At 35.0% G+C, this 17,784-nt stretch overlaps 1 protein-coding gene across 1 annotated transcript in view; it reads right to left on the bottom strand.

Annotated features, from left to right (window-relative positions):
- THSD7A (thrombospondin, type I, domain containing 7A) overlaps positions 1–17,132 on the bottom strand; it is a gene marked incomplete at its 5' end in the record, with an annotated part of 64,433 nt that extends 47,301 nt beyond the window's left edge. The window contains 6 exons of the mRNA XM_008944659.1: positions 512–615; positions 2,667–2,799; positions 5,079–5,194; positions 8,185–8,419; positions 11,862–11,864; positions 16,941–17,132. Coding sequence (XP_008942907.1) covers positions 512–615; positions 2,667–2,799; positions 5,079–5,194; positions 8,185–8,419; positions 11,862–11,864; positions 16,941–17,132 — 783 coding nt within the window. The remainder of the gene's footprint in view (positions 1–511; positions 616–2,666; positions 2,800–5,078; positions 5,195–8,184; positions 8,420–11,861; positions 11,865–16,940) is intronic.
- Positions 17,133–17,784: the final 652 nt, after the last annotated feature.

Below are 17,784 nucleotides of genomic sequence, written 5' to 3'. Positions count from 1 at the left end.
TTCCTGCTCAAAATTATTGTGTGGTTCTCCAAATCTAAATTTTTAAACAAATGCTTATAGCAAGCTAAAGTCTTAACCGTTGGTCTGATGGATATACCCATAAACATGCTTCATGTCCTTGCGACACGAAAAACTTCACATTTTCACAGGTGGATTTACACAAACATTTTCACAAAAAGAAGTATGTAAAGTCACCCATCCCTATCTTTTTTTCTTCTTTTTTGAAAGCATACTTTCCACATACACCTATGCAAACTTGCTTCAGGTAAGGACACTGAAATAAACTGAACAAACAATACCATAAAATTAGTGACTAATGTGGTATCTGTACTTAAAAGAAATTCAACACTGATATTTTGTGAATGAAACATCTAGCATTCAGTTATTTTCCTTTGCTGATGAACATAAAGATAGATAATGTTAGGTTATAATGACTAAAATTTTAGGCATTTACCACACTAATTCAGATGTAGATTTGTGAGGAATAAATTACATAAACAAAGAGTCTAACCTCTTGCTTGTAGGCCAGGTCCACAAGTCTCATGTGCTCCTGGACTGTCTTGGCGCACGTACCATGGTACTAGCTGGCATCTGCGCCACCTGTGAGTCTTCCACCTGAAATGAAGGAGGAAGCAATCAACTTCAAACAATCCCTCTAAACTTGTAGCCATCAAAACTAAGGCAGCACAAGCACTAGACAGTACTAGAAACAACCATAAACCACTGCTTATTATTACTAACTAATTGGTCACAGAAAATTCACAAGAAACATAACCATAAACCATAAACTTTTCCTTCTTTTCTGTTAAGTTTTTTGCTTCTTTTAGGATTAGACTGTTACGAACACAGAGAAGGAAGGACAAGGCAAAGGAGGGAGAAGAAATAAAATCACATATACTTTCAAGTATTTAAAAGAACAAAGGCACATTAACACTACCTAACAAATACACAGCGAATACAAACCGCAATATGAGGATTATAAATTAATACAAAGCATTAACACATTTAATGTGAGAAATAAATTTCAAAATAGAAAACACAAAAAAATAAAATTATATCACTTGAATACCTATTTAACAGAAGTCCTTTGCTATGTATTTATATCTGAGCATGCTCAGAGTATTTTTCCAGTCAACAAGATTACATATTAAAATTTCAAAAGTAGGTTTAGCAAAGTGTTGCTAGCATCTCATAAAACCACCACAGATCCAGTAATAAGGTTGAGTTTTAAATACTAGCACACCCTAATAAACCCCTTTCCCTTTCCAAGAATCCACAGTTGTCTAAGTTATACTAGGTGGGAAAAAAAATTAAGCATTAACTATCATTTGTTTTCATGTTTAAAATCATCTCAGTGATTTTGCACCTCAAGATTCATTGCAACCTGCCTCTGTAGGCCAGTATGTGAATTAAGGCATGGGCCAAGTTGAGTGAGTCCATCTGTTGCAGCATGTATATAGGTCAGAAAGATGCTAAAGGAAACACACAGAAAATGTGTATGATTATCATTATTCATGCAATGAAATGTAAATTACTTCATCTACTACTCCGTAGCAGCTCTTCTTTCTTCTGCTCAGTAGTACATTATCATGCACTAGCTCAGGTTAAATTTGATACTGAAGATAATAAAGAGATGAGGAAGAGTCAACATTTTAAAATTTAAAATTTTGACTCTGCTATTGACTAGAAAAAGTTCTCAAGCTATATTTCTCTGATATTCAGAGCACTGATTTTGGTAGCTTCCCAATGCTCTCTTATATCCTTTCATATCTTTCAGTAACGTACAGTGTGATGTCCCAATGAATTTGCAATGATAATTCTTACCAGATGATGGAAGCAACACATTTATTTAATCTCAAATTGCTTTCACTAAAATAAGCTTAAATTCTATTTGTAACTATGTAATAGGGGATAGTTTCATGGGAGTTAGCAGGTGGAGAAACAGAACATTGGCGTCTAATAAATGTTTGATATTATTAATCAAATAAAACTTTTTTTTTTTAAATTATGCCAAGAAAATCCAATAAACTGCATCAGAATTTGTCTATATCAACAGTCAGATGTTGTCATACATCTAGACTTTGCCATGCCACTCAGACGGAAACTACAAAGCTGTCTGAAAATTTTCTTAAGCAGTTATGGTGCAGATCCTCACCTGCTGGAACAGTCCTCAGCATTCTCTGGTGAAGATTAGTCCAACGCAAAGAATTTTGTATATTATGGGATATAATCAACTGTGGACTGTCTCAGGGCTGAGTGGGTTGGAAAGATGGAGGATATTCGGCATGGAATCATGTTGAAGCACAACTCAGCTCTCCTAAACAGATTTCACCGCTTCAGATAATTTAGAAAGGAAGATTTTTTTTTTTTTTTTTTTAAACTCTATAGAATGTAAAAATTCACTAGGAAATATTTATCAAAAGTAATTCTTAGTTGCTGCAATGTTTCTGCAAAGGAACTGGAAAAAAACAAACCAGGGATTTACCATGGGCCCAACTGAGTCTACATATCTGTTTTTGAAACCTTGATTTAGCATTGTATCCTATTTCTCTACATAGTACATACTAGAAAAAAAATCTCCCATTAAGAAGTGGAATTCAGCAGGTTTTAGAGGTAGTGTAAGTTGAAAAATCATGTCTGAGCTGTCTCTAATAGCTTAACACTACCTGTAGCTATAGCAGACAGGAGAAGCTTCACATTCCTTTTCCTCGAACAAAGAGTCTGGGCACTCTCGACCACCATTGGCAGGGAGCTGGATGATGACTCGGTGTCGGGATTGCTTCTTTACTGTGACAGCCCCTGCAAAGGGTAGAAGAGCTTGTTTCTCCTGCTACTACATAGTGATGACAGTAGTTAGGGGAAAAATAATATTTAACATAGGTATTTGAACTGGTCACTATGACATTGACATACTATTTTGCCCATAAGCAGAAAATTGAACCTAATAGATAAAACACTGCAATCTCAGCTAAAGGCTAGGAATTAGAACTAAATGGAAAGGAATTGTAGCACTATTGAGCAAATGAATATAAAGCTGAAATGAATAAACAGTTTAAGTGAATAAAAATTAAAACAGTTCAGTTCACTGATACACTTTACAGCTTCAAAGTGTAAGTTTGCACTAGTAATTTGCATATAAACAGAAATTCCACTATGGACTCAATTTACAGTTTACAGTTTTTACTTATTATAGTCATTCATTATTAATGGCAAACAGTAAATAGTTTCTGTAGGAATTTTAATTTCGGCTATCTTCAGATATCAGCTCGTCAGGCAGAAAATTAAGAGAAAGGCCGCAAGTCCATATCAGTTCCACAGCAATACTATACAGAAATATTGTCAGGTAAAAAACTCAGTTGTTTTGTTTTGTTTTCTTTCTTCTTTTTTTTTTTTTTTTTTCCCCTCCAGAGAGCTGTAGCACAGACATTTTGCTGACTGTGTTTATATCAGCTTGGGGTGGGTTATTACAGCAGATGCAGCTTGTCTGAACACAGAAGTGTGCTGGACCACAGCCAAGCAATGGTAATTAGGAACAAGCGGTAAAAGAATCCCAGCAATGGCTCTCCACCACCTGGCCACTTTTCAATGCAGAGGAAACCCTCCACTCCCAAGTCAATCAGCTCTAGGAAATGCCAAGAGCTGGCAGAAGGGGCAAAGCAGACGTGCAGCCCAGCAAAGCTGCTGACCAGCTTGCTGACACAATGGGTAAAACCCCATGAAATAAAATTTGTTTCAGTAGTATAAAGTTTGACTCACTGAATAGACAAAATGCCTGTATTGGCTCACAAATACACCATTTTATAGAAACCTACATGTAGGTATGTTTGTAGAAAATATTTGTAAAGATATGCTCATTACATAAGGAGTTTTCTTAACATTCACAGAAATGAGAAGAGAAAAGGATGTCATTTTTTTCCAAGAGATTCTACATCAATGAATATATTTCAGAAAGAATGATTAATACTACTGTAAAATAACAGTATTTAATAATGAATGACTATAACACAGATTGGGATTCAATGGTCTTAATTCTCTGTTAGAGGTTAAATTAATCTTCCTAATCCTTTTTTTGTTAGAATGTACTAAGCACTAATAGGAATTACTGAAAAAAGTGCCTTTATGCTTGTGTCCTTTATACAGTATAAAGAATTGGCCGTGACATGTGAAGTGTGTATATTTGATATAACAGTATCTTACATTCTGATAATATGGTAGCTGTGAGTAATCACCATGTCCCACACAGGGATCAGCACCCTGTGGAAAACAGGTTATTACAGAGTCTGTCTGTAATAGTTTATATTAGAAGAACACCTCCTGTTACGCTTAAAAGAGAAACAGACAAAAGGCATAAAAATGTGGGCAATATTAAGCCAGTCATCACTTTAATTTCATGTATGATTTCAGTGTAATAAAAATGCAGGGGAGACACGCCTTGTTTTCAGGAGCTTGGTTAAGTGTATTAAAATGGTGTTGGAATGTATATTTAAATCAGACCGTTAACATCAATTTTAAGTCTAGTGATTTTTATTAACTTTGGATTTTTATTAACTCTCCTTCAATTTTTATTGGAGTAGAAGAAACCAGCCAAATATATATATAGGCATATCTATCTATTGATTGATCTGTCCATCCACCTACCTGCCCATCTACCCCTGGTGTACAAAGCCTCAGGTTTTTCTGATGAGCAAGCAGCATCTTTATTTTCAAACACCAACTCTGACCATTTTATAATTTGACAAGTCAAATGCTACAACTGTACAAATATCTTTTTTGGTACTACAGTAAGAGGTGGTATCTACTCCATAACTATGTTCTCTCTTTATCAGTGGAAGATACAAATGTGAGTTTGTAACATAAAAGTAGACAAAATGGGGGAAAAAAATCCAAACAGATGCATATAGAAATTGTACAAAAATAACTGTTCTTTTCACTAAAAATGCTATGTCCTCCCTGCAGCTGCTGTATCAGCTATTTCATGTTCTCTGTCAGAAAGAAATGCATATAAGCATTCTGCCAAAATTGAATGTTAGTCTAACTGTTTTTTTTCTAAAAATCTGTCACACAATGGATAAAATTACCTTCTTGACATGAAGAAGGACACGATGACCAGTCACTGAATGGCGTCACAATACAGTCCTTCCTACAAGGAAGCAGGCAAGGCCTCACAGTCTCTGGTCGGAGGCTCTCAGGGCATCTGAAAAAAAAAAAAAAAATTACGAAATTACCAGGATGGAGCACAAGAAGTAAAAACCACTAGTATTTAAATATATCTGGTAAAAGTAAGTGAAAACCAGTCCACTTTACACCTGTGGATTTAACTTTAAAAAAAAAACCACCATTCTTCACTCACCGTTTCAGACTGTCTTTTGAATGTTATTTTCATGCTTCCAAATGATTAAGGAGAAAAGCCATCTAGTATGGCTTAGCAAAATACATTTTTAGCTTTTCTTTTTACCTGAAGCATAAACTCTGGAAGGAACCATATTTAAACTAAATAATACTGTTAACACAGGAACAAATAAGAAGCTGGCCACAATGATGACAAAAAAAAACAGAAAAGGGGTTGAAACTGCCAGATCAATGAGGCTGTGAAAGACTATCAGAAGGGACAGAAAACCTCACTTGTTTTAGGAAGAGGCTTGATCACCATATAAAAGGGATTATTGGATTGCCCCATATGGGTGTCATTAACCCAAGTCACTTTCCCCATTCTGTTTTCCTATTTTTTCATCAACGACAAATATATGCTGTGATATATTTTCAGAATGATGCAATAACTTCGGCAGAAGTGCTGCAAATCTTTAAAATTATTTCAAAATTATTATTGCCCTAACCGTGTACATACTGTGGACTGTTAGAGGTAAGAAAAAGATCAATTCCATATTTTGGAACGTCTGGCTTATTACAGAAAAAAAACTATGATGCACGTTTCCTCTTGTGACTGCTAGGCATCTGAGACCAGAGAGATGAGATACCAGCTTTATATTTGGATTGGATTGGGGAAGCTTGGCTTGCACAAAGCATATTTCTTGCCAGACTACAGGGAGCACATGCAAACCTAACAATGAACTACTGAGAAAATGTGGTCTCCACAGTCAGTGAAAAGCTATGCCTGTACAGTATGGGAAGAGAAGCAAGGGGAATGGAGAAGAAAAGTTTACAGGACTTTACAGGAACATATTCTTCAGAAATAACACTTCCTGATTTGGTTGTCTCTGCATTTTCCTGTCAGTTCACATAAACTTCTCTAAGTATGATCCATTACTGTGAACTAGTACCAATTTCTTGGTGCTCTGTAAAAATGACATCTCCATCCTTTTTCTTCTCTCCCCTAAAATACCATAAAAATTTCATGGTGAAAGACCATGAAATGATATATCTATAGTAAACTAAATCTCCATCACCTCTCTGTAAGCTCTTTCTACATTTTTAAGTCTAATTGTGCCTTGTTTCTATGTGATTCATAAAATCATATTATGTAGGCATTGGTGTATTATATATAGTCAGGTACATTTCAAAGAAACATCTGCCATCAATCAGACAAATTGATTATGTTCTCAGAATTTTTCCCTAAGGTTAGAATTAAAAATCCTTCTGAAAACTATTGAACACTACCTTTCTGAATTTTAGAATTATTAAATACTTTACAGAAATTATAAGCATAGAAAAAAGCCTGAGTTATATACATTCATTGTTTCACTGAGAACTTCATCTTTCAGGAGCACGGAACATACCTTTCCTTTTCAGATCCTTAGACAAGGCAATTAGCTCAATTAGAACACCATTTCCATCTTTTATATTGTTTGTATTTAGTATATGTGGCCTAAAGCAAAGTATTGATTTTTTGTAGTCCTTACTCAAGGTCAAATTAAGCAGAAAAGATAAAAGCTCAAGTCTGTAACATGTGAGGTAGATAAGACAATATTGATTGTACTGTACCACAGTAATCCTTTTTATTAAGGCGAGTTTAAAACAATGTTTAATTACATTTTCATGTTAAATATCTTGGTCTTTAAAAATGATTCAGTGATTTTAATGTGACAATTTGAAGGATCCAGCAAGGCTTCTTTTCTCATGTCAAAGGATTAATTTATGACACAATAAAATAGCCCTCCTCCCAAAAATTTAAGGTCAAATCAAAGGCAGAGACATTAACAGTAGATTAAAAAAAGGAAGATAAATCTTTAGAGGGATTTTTTTTTTTTTTAATGTAAAACGAATGCCAAGTGAGAGACATAATGGTATCATGAGTGAATAGTACTAAAGGCAAATATACAACAATTTAGATCACAAAAGGTGCTGATATTATTCCCCATATTTCCATTTAAAGTAAATTAAGAAGAAAATCATTGCTGAATAACGTAACAAATGATGGTACCATGCAAATATTTGGTGTAATAATAGCTGCCTTATGAACTTTCTACACAGCCTCTGCTATCAGCTGTTCCAGCTTTGAATCTGTCCTGAGTGGGACGTATTTACAGACTGCCAAACTGCATGAAGATTTTATCAAATGCATTTTACTAACCACTAACCTACATTTAACCCTGGTCATATGTTAAGTGGTAAAACTAAATCACTGGGCCAAAGGGATGTCTTAAAAAAACATGTATATGGAGAAAAAAAAACTCACAGAGCTTGTCAAACTAATGTTCAAACTAAAGTTTCAAAGCAATGCCCTGTCAAAGCTGAACTATGCTTCACCTCCTTGGCCCACTTCTGAGAAGATGCACTTACATGGACTGTACTATATTTAGATCCAAACCAGTATTTTTGCATGGAACTGTACTAAACCATATAGAGCACTGTTTGCTTGGACGTACCATAAGGATCTTGGAAACGGTGCTGCACTGCACACCACAAACATACTCCAAAACTTTTATCTTGACTCAGCCTGATGATGGCAAGGACCGAGCTGGATTTAGTAATCAGACAGCTGTCAGCAGAATCACCACTGTAAATATCACCCGTAAAAATCAACAGCAAGACAGGTATTATATAGTTCTCCTGTAGCTTCAGTTTTGTGTTTTAATTTAAAAGATGAATTCTTCCTTCATGAGAACATCAAGAAAGGAGTCTTTTTGTCTTTGCATGCAGTCATTGGTGAGATAGATAAATAGACAGACAGAAAACAGTGAAATCCAAAGATAATTACAGAATGAATGTATTTTTTAAGACACTTACTTTTTTGGGCCAACTTGCCCCACGTTGACTCTCACACAGATGACCTTTCTTGTCTGCATCCCCACGGAACAGGTGGCCTCCCCTTTCCAGCTGGCAGAAGAATTGAAAGCAGAGACAGACGTATCTTCTATGCACTGTCCCCATGGGCCAGTCTGCCAATGATATACGGTGCAAGAGTGCTCATTACAGCTGCGCGTTTCCTGTAGGGCACTGCTATTTGGGCATTGTATTCCTCCTGGAACAATAAAACAAGGCAAAAGATCATGCAGTGGAAGGAAATAAAGCGTTTTATTAGAAAAACCCAGCACTTCAGTTACATATTATCACTTTGATTGCCTGAAAGAAATGCTGTTCCTTTTACCTCTTCTTCATATATCAAATCCTGATTTTGACAAACTTCAGTCAATAGAATACATAGAACAGACTGCATGGATAGTAAATGTGTACAATAAGGATGCCAAAATAACCATAACTTCTATAACACATGCTAATGTGCTTGGAGTAATCTACAGCCCTTTTCTTTTGGGGTTCTTAAGACATCATATAAGGAGTTATGAATGCTCTAGGCAGAAGAAAGGGTTAAGTATTCTAGTCAGCATGTGTAGAGATCACTGTTTGTGTCTAATTTATGGATCAATTAAAAAGATTTTTCGAGCTCCTGGCCTAGCTCCCAGTGGATATTTAGCCATGTTATGTAATTACTGAAGAGGATGGCACAGCTGGCAATTTCAGGTCCAGATTGAGATAACAAAGACTGTTGCAGGTTAAGACTAAAATGTATTCATGTGTCAATAACTGTGAAGAAAAGCTCAGATAACACTATCTTTGCTGTGTCCAGTTTCAGTACGTTCCATTTCTTATATTCAAGCACTTCAAAGGTAATCCAGGCTCCTAGTCCTCCATGAGTAAAGAGGTCTTTCCTACCAGTTTTGATCATAGGCTACTAGATGTCCAGCCCTATCTTCTAGATCTCTCATGTTACTAGACATACAGAATCTAGGTTTAAGAATTTATTTAAATGTTCATGACCTACACAGGAACAAGAGGACTCCTATCTCCAAGTGATGGAAAGCCAGGAAAAACTTAAATAACATAATAAAGACAAAAGTCTTTTTCTAAAAGACAAGAACAGTTAGAAAGATAACTGAAAGAGGCACTTTTTATTAGTTACTGCAGATGAGCTGTACAACTTTGCTCACACCAAGTGCATGTCAGAGAGGCTATTAGCCTTCATATCCCAACACTGAACTTTAGGTTGACCTCCTGCTCTACAGGTATATAAAACGGAAGGAGGTTTAAGGACTCCTTGTTGACAGAAATTAAAGAAACTAAATGTAAAGAAAAAAATGGATATTTCAAGTACTCAAGCACAAGTAAGTCAAGTGCCACAAACACAAAAATACTTCATAGTGCAAATTGCTTTTGTGGGATGTCTAGATCTGCAGCAAATGTGAAGAAAGGGTCATTCTAATGAAACCACAGGACAATATCCAAATTCTCAAATTATTTCCATGGAGATATTTTTAACTTCTGACTTTGGGCTAAAAATATTGACACAACCAAGCAACAACAAACATCATAGTAACTGAGATGTTATGCCAAAGACTAGTTAATTTTAAGTTTTGCAAAGTGGAATTAGAAAAAAAGAAAAATGTGAATGTGATTGAATTGTAAAACTACAAACAGAATTGTTTTTTGGCTCGGCATGGATGCAACTCAAGTCTGTTAGAATTGCTTAAAATACATGCTAATATGCAAAGCATCAAGACAAAAATGTTACAGGCATTTTCCTAAAAAAAAGGATTTTTTTAAAAAATGGTAAAAAAAATTACATTTATGTAATAAGTTCAAAAAGTTATTCACCCAAGCTTCCTTCAGCAAATAAAAAAATCTTCCAGCTAACACCAGCAGATAGGAATACAAGTAAGGAAATTGGGAAAGTGAGTGTATTATGGGGGAAAAAAGAAAACAAAGTTAGTAAAGTCGCAAATTATTTAGCATGGGAGAGAACATTCATTCACATGAGGAGTCTCTTCCTCCAGTACAACGGTTAAAAAAAGAACTTAGAAGAGATAAAAAAATTATTAAATTAATTATTTCCATATTGTTGAATAATCTTAAATATTCCACAAAGGGAATATTTAAGCAAATTCACAAATTAAAGGGAAGTGTGTGGAATGGAATATTACCTCAAGAATGGATGCCACAGACACCATCTCCTAAGGCATTTGAGAATAAAGTGATAACTTAGATTCAGTTTTGACAGCTATGCAAGAATGTATATTCAGGTAAAAAATGAGAGCAATGTTGACTTGTAAATGAATATATGCAGCTCAGTGGGAATCCAGTTCTGTTCAGATTAAACCAATAGTTTAAAGAATATGTAAAGAATGAACAAAATGTGGTAATAAGATTACTGAAATATAAAACAACTATCACTAGTACCAAATCTTTGTAATACTAAAAAATATGAACCAGTGTGCCATTCTCTCCAGGAAAAAAATATTCCCTTGCACTCCCTCAAATTAAAATAGGTACAGGAAAAAAAAAACCAGAAGAACTTGGAAAACTATCTGTTAAAGATGTGCTTTACCACATTCACATAGGAGTAACAAGATCACTGCTGCTCAACTTAAAAATTTCACCAAATGAGAACAGGCTAGACAGGAATATAAAAATCAATTAATTATTACAGGGGAAAAAAAACCCCAACAAACTAATTCTATCAGAATACATGAAAAAGGCACACGCAATACCAAATACATTTTATATAATCCATGGTCAGATGACTGCAAATAACTGCTTGGCACTACTGAAAATAATAATTTCAAAGTACAGAACACAATTGGAGCTGAAGCATTTCTTTTGTTTTGGATATTTAAACCAAGAACACTTGGAAATGAAAGGCTAGCTTTACAGAGGAAATGGCATATTTTTTCAGAAAACAGCAGAGCTTTGAGGGTAGTTTCCTTGAACACTTCTCATATTCCTTGAACAGAATTATCATATGCATAGATTGCTTTTCTGACTGATTTGGAGCTAGTTATGGGTAACACATCTCATTCTGTGATATTCAAGAATTTGATTTTATAAGTCTTTTTTTCTAACGCTGTCTTGATACCTTCCAAATTTCAAGACTCTTAACATTTTATAAAACATTTAGGATCATTTGAATGAATCATATTCATACCACTCACTTTATAGATGCATGTAAATCTATATATATATTTCAAACCAGCTGGAATAATCTTAAAGTTTGAGAAAAGAGATGTGACTGAAGTGCCTCTTGTAGTATAGAGAGTGAGGCATTTCTTCTCTGCCATAGGAATGAGGTAGGCAAAGGTAGCTCAAGGCAGCTGCACTCACCAAAACCAGACACGGTCAATACATGCAGACCACTAAGACAAGGACAAAGACTGTTCTGTTGGTGCAGACCACTCCTTCCGGTTCTGCATACATTCATGCTTCCTCACCTGGTGCACATCAGTTATAAAAACTATCATATAACACACAACAGGCCAGGAGTTAGGCTACACATATGGGAGATGAGAGGTCTGTCCTCAAGTCCTTTCTTGGATAAGATTTGAATCCCAGACCTTACACTACAGGCAGGAATCTGAATTGAGTGGCTCCTGAGTAAAAGGGGAAGCACAGTAGCCTCCTATTCCCTGTCTCACCTTCTCTCACAGATGCCACATCACTTTGCAAGTCTAGCCTAAAAATTCAGGTTCTCCTGTTACAAAACTAAGTGGTTTTCTATTCCCCTGTTTCTGCTGAAGTCAGTTAACACTCAGGAAAACTCTTATCTACTCCAGAACTTATCCTTATTCACTCCTATGCTTTCAGATTTATTTACCAGGCACTATTATTTCAAGTCAGGAAAATAAAGCAATTAAAACCAAACAAACCCAATGTGTAAGAAGACTAAATGCTTTAAAAAGGCCAAAGTATAACTCCTCCTTTGCAACTATGAAGTTAAAATGCACTGCAATTTTAACAGGAATAAAATTTTAAAGCATAGCAAAGATAATTTACCTAGAGTTGAGAAGAAACTCCTTTGATCCAGCTATTCCTTACATGTACAGTAAATCAATCTTGTAGATATACCAGTATGAACTATTGGCCCCTGTCAAACAGAATACTTGATGAGATGGACAACTGATATTCTTTACTATCTAACTCAGTGATGTTTAATAGTCTGTGCTATATGAGGTAACGCTAAATAGTCCTTCTGGCATTATTCTTTGCAGATCTATGAACATAAATAGCCATAGTAAGTCACTGCCATGCATAGGCATCCCTGCTCAAAGAGAATATTTCAAACAAAATTGTCCTTCACTCTCATTAAATTAAGCTTTTTAATCAGATTGTTCTATTCTTTGCATTTGGCTTGTGAGGGTTTCTTTTAATTTTTACTTGTCCAAAATCAGTATCAGTCATTTACTAGTGATAAAATTTAGAATTTATACACAACATTAGCGTCATGCTGTATGGCACAGATTTGGCATGTATCAATCAATGGCAGTGTATAATCAATATAGAATGAATCTATATATCTACTACTTACTAAAAATGTTGAGTCATTTAATACTTTTTAGTCTCAGGTCCTGGCCTATATAAAGTGGTCTTAGTGCATATTACTAGTTACGTAAGATTTATTTAAGCAGGATTTAAAAAGTTCACAGAAATACTAAACAAAATAAAACAAAAATAGAGAAACCCTATATTTGTGATTTGTATACAGTACATTTACTGGACTTACGCTGAACAACCGTATGACATATCAGATAACATCATTATGTCCCTTGCTGTCATTTTATATTTTGAGGCATTGAAATTCCTGAATTTCTTACTGTACCATGAAGATGTATTTGACAGTGACACAAATGAGCTACCACTTTAGGTAGGCTCTCAGACAGGCAAATTTATAAATCACTTCACCTTTCAAACCTTCAAGCCGAGGACAATGATCTCAGAAAAGATATCAAAATAGCTTATTGTGACAGGAGTTTCCACTTGGCGTCATCTCACGAACCATAGAAAGTCTTTATCTTGAGGAAAGAGACTCCTTTCTCTCGCTCTCCACTGGATAAAAGTAAATAAGCCCATCCTAAATTTGTATCCTGGTGTAGGGTCTGTGGGCAGCCCTTACCTTAAACTGTGACAATGTGCATAACCACACTGTGCTTGAAGCTCTGCAGGGCATGACTTGATCACATGCAAGACTGATTTTCTGAATCAGTAAATGCTGATGGGAGTGCATACAGCTGAGGCCAGGTCTTGGCTCAAGGAGAAGTCAGTGCAGTACTGGAGGGGCAGCTGTATCCCAGAGCTCAATAGAAAATTTTGTCACTCCTGTAATTTACGTATGACTTAATTTTTTTTCCTGTGAAGCTATTCTTGTCATCAAGGAATTGTTATAATACTGCTGAATTATTCCTATTCTAAGTCAATCCAAGAAATTTTATTATAGTGTGGCTGTTTCCTGGTGGCCAATTATGCTAACTTGATGTTTTTTCAAACCAATTCAGCAGCATAAATAGCTGGGAAGTCAGAAGAAAAATAGAAGAAATGACATAGCTTTATCATGGACAGTCATTTGCCAACCTTAAGGAAAACAGAAAAGAAATTGAACAATCATAGACAATATTTTGATAAGAAGCCATTCAAGATCCAGACAAAATAACCTATTTGATATGCATTTAAAAGCTCTTAAAAATAATGAGGTGTTCGCGTTTAAGTACCTCATCGAACAAGTACTACGCACTTCAGACACTTTGCGAGATTGCAGTATTCTTTGTGCATGTAATGCCTGCAATGCTTCAATTTTCCCAGTCTCGTAGATTCACTTCTCCGTCACTAGCAGGGGGAAGAGTGTGATCACTTGCAGTGATAAACTTGGACTTATGTCATCTTAGAAGCCAACTTTAGCTTTATTCACAGATTTGCAACAGACCTGCACATTCTTTCATTAATTAATGTCCAATCATGATATCAGAAGAACTGTATATTTTTAGATACAATATATTTGCCTTATTGTGTTCTAAATAAAAACTCTCAAATATCATGACTGTATTATACAGGAATTACTATGAAATGGTTTACCTAACCTGTCTGTCTCGCATACCAACAAGGAAAGGTTTAAAAATCCAAAAGGTAGCACCTCTGGGACCATTCACCTGAATAGAACTGATAGCTATTTTCAGAACTCGTTTTTAATGTATACATGGAATTATTTGTCTTACATTTATAAGACTTAGCATTTTTAGTTATACATGACATTTACAGAGTTCATCATCAAAAGTAATGTGCATTTCTTATAAACTCTGAATAGAAGTTTATAATGTTTCAAAAAAAAAAAAAAAAAGGTTCATGTGGAGCTTCCTTTTTATATCAGCAGAATACAGATGTTCAGATACATGACTATATTCGGTGCCCCCAAACATAAAACGACGTCCCAGCACTAACTACACAATTGGTCGTTTATGTTTTAGGAACACAGCTGATCTCTGTTATGCAATTCTGGAGGTGAAAAGTCATTCAGTATTTGTCATGCAGCAAATGACTAAAAGGCATAAGAGATGTATGATGAGAAACATGACAATAACTAATTTCAGTGAAGCATAAAAAAATAAAAGCTAAACTGATACTTTTTTAATATAACAAGCAAAGGTGAAAAAAAAGTACCTTCCAGCTAGAGTTATAACAATACACTGGGCCGTGGAAGGTTCATTTATTTATTTATTTATTTATTATTTCTGGAGTTTGCAGAGTGCAAAGGAGCATGGTCTTGCAGGTATCTGACCAAGATGTGAGTGAATTGCTAAAAGCTAGGTAGATGTATTAGCTTGTATCCTTAAAAAAAGCACAAAATAACCCCATCTCAGAATAGTGGTAAAGAAATCTGGGCTTGAGGAAAGCTGAAGCACTACAACATCTAGGTAATGAGTCAGCCTTCTCAGCAGTAGTTTAGGGACCTTTTCACTACTGCCTGTGTGTTTTGAGACCTGTCAATCTTTCTGACCACTCAGTGATGGTTCTCAACACTTCACAACAGACATAAATAAAATTCACATACCTAAACTCCAGGCAATGCTTAACTGCTCTGCTGCATCTGAATCCTTACAAATTATCCTAAGTTGTATTAAGTATCAAAGTCAGAATAAAATGGGCACTTTTTAAAAAGAAGCATAAGAAAATGGAATAATTTTATGCAATAATTTAGGTTTTCATTTCTGTGGTATGCTGGTCAGGATGTTAAATTTTTAAATTTCTGTCTCTAGTAAAATTGCATTATCATATTTATTCTCTTGACTTGCTTGGAAAAACAAGCACATGAATATACATTTATTTGAATTATTGTGTGAAAACATGGCTCTGTGTTTCTCTATTTGACACACTGTAAAAGAAGGCACAAAATAAAACCAAATCTGCTTTTTTTATTTTAAGAGCATTTTTACTTTGTTACATAGATCCACCTAATTACTCATTTGAACCACCTAGTACATAAGTATACTTATGATTGCCTTTAACACTGCTAGAAAAAGCCCCTTTCAGAAAAAAAGGTTGAAAGTGCCTGTTCTGCTACTTTTCTTTTTTTTTTTTTAACAAATAACTGAATTTTGTCAAATTTACAGTATACTTGGAGCAATACAGCTAACTGTGTTTGCAAACACAGAAGTGTTTGGTATAGGATGAAGCCTTCCCCTTTCTTTTTCCATTTCTCAAAACAGATACTCTGTTTTGCTAATTTTATACATTAGAACCTTAACTTGTCAGCTAAATTACATCTTAACTTCAAGTAATAAAATGCTTAACAGCTTTAAAGAAGAATTAAAACATACATGTAATCCTTTTATATTGAAAACACCTAACTTTACCATCTATAATACAGGCAAGTTAACCTTTTCGGAAAACTCTTTGGTGGCTGTTCCCTTACTCCCAGAGCTGCACAGGGCATTTTACTAGTTGGACCCTTGCACACCAGACATGGCCATTTTAGAAGCACATTGTATATAGATAACATTTGCTCTATTATCTCCTAAAATACCTAAGAACAAAACAAAACCAGTTATAGAAAGAATGGAAAATCACCAAAGAATAGACATGCATCTATATGTAAAGCCTTTTCCTCCTTCTCCTTTATATTGAGCTGTCTTATCTTTTCTTTTGCTGCAGATGCTGTATGAGGACCATTTGCTTTATTAGAAACTATTCACTTGAGTGAGGATTTTCAGGGTAAAGCCAAAGACTTATTCTAAATAAAAATGTTAATGGGGGTAACATTAGTTACCAACTTGAGCTAAGAAGCTACAAAAGCCATTTTTTTCGCATTTGAAACCACTAAAATTCTCATCTTTTCACCACTCATATACTACCATGTTTGACTTAACTTAGAGTTACTAAAAATCCTCTATAAATAACTTTCATGGAGGTCTGCATAGGATGAATTGTTTGCCTTGTTTAATTTTAATAGCAAATGAGAAAACCATATATTCAAAATCAAAACAAAAATATTATGCCGAATAATAAAAACTAGCAACATTAACTGAAATGAACAAAATAAAATCTCTTCTTTAAAACAGCTTTAGGTACCATGAGTACATGTAGGATAAGCATATAAATATATTTTTTTTATATTTAAAAAACTACAACTCCGTCTAATAATTTTTGTCAATCAAGAAATTACTTTGACATTACAAATGCAGTTGAGAATTCACAATCAAACATGAGGTTGTAAGAGTATGTGACCTTACCTTCACCTGCATATGCTAGAATAGAGCGGGCACGCATCTGCTTCCCTTCTGTGGTTTTCCCGGAGCAGGTGTGTGAGCAGGAGGACCATGCAGACCACATGCTGAGCACACAATCCTTTGGGCATGGAGCTTCGCAGACAATCGGGATTGGGTAGATAGCATCTCTACACAGCTGCCTGTCAACCTCTTCTCCTGGGAAAAAAAAAGGCCAGTAGCAGTCTTTCATTTGTTAAATTAAATTAAAATGAGCAAGCTAGTCCAGATGGGCACACAAATAAATTAGATTCTGTTCTTCTATATAAGCAAGGTAAATAGATTTTTTTTTATTATAATTACTTGCCTCTTCGGTCTCCACTCTAGAAGAACATGCTTAAACCTAGTTTAATTTGATAATCTGCTGAAGTGAATGCCAGTCTGGGTAGTCTTTAGGCTTTCATTTTGTTAATACATATTTGATTACATAGAAAATCCTAATGTGAGTTACGAGTATGTAGTACACCTGTTGCGAACTATGTGGAAATGCATATACAATAACGACCTAGACTTCATCTACATCTAGAGAAGGGGAAAAGGTATCCTAACTTCCAACTTAGCCAGTTTTATAACCAACAATTCATCCTCTGAATTGCAGCTATGTGTCAAATTATGAAGAGAGTTGCAATAACCTGCAGTCAGCATCCTGTTCAGTTAGAAAGATCTTCATTTGTTAGCAAAGCATGTAACAAATCACTCTTTGTGTCATAGAAGTATAAAAAGACCTATACATTTGTATTCTGTCACATCACTGTCTACATTTCACTATAATAAAAAAATCCAGTCTGGTATAAACTGTTCAATGAAATAC

Source organism: Merops nubicus, unplaced genomic scaffold (assembly GCF_000691845.1).
Source record: "Merops nubicus isolate BGI_N331 unplaced genomic scaffold, ASM69184v1 scaffold2737, whole genome shotgun sequence".
Lineage (NCBI taxonomy): Eukaryota > Metazoa > Chordata > Aves > Coraciiformes > Meropidae > Merops > Merops nubicus.
Note: the sequence above shows the minus strand (reverse complement) of the source record. Positions and strands in the feature narration are given on the sequence as shown.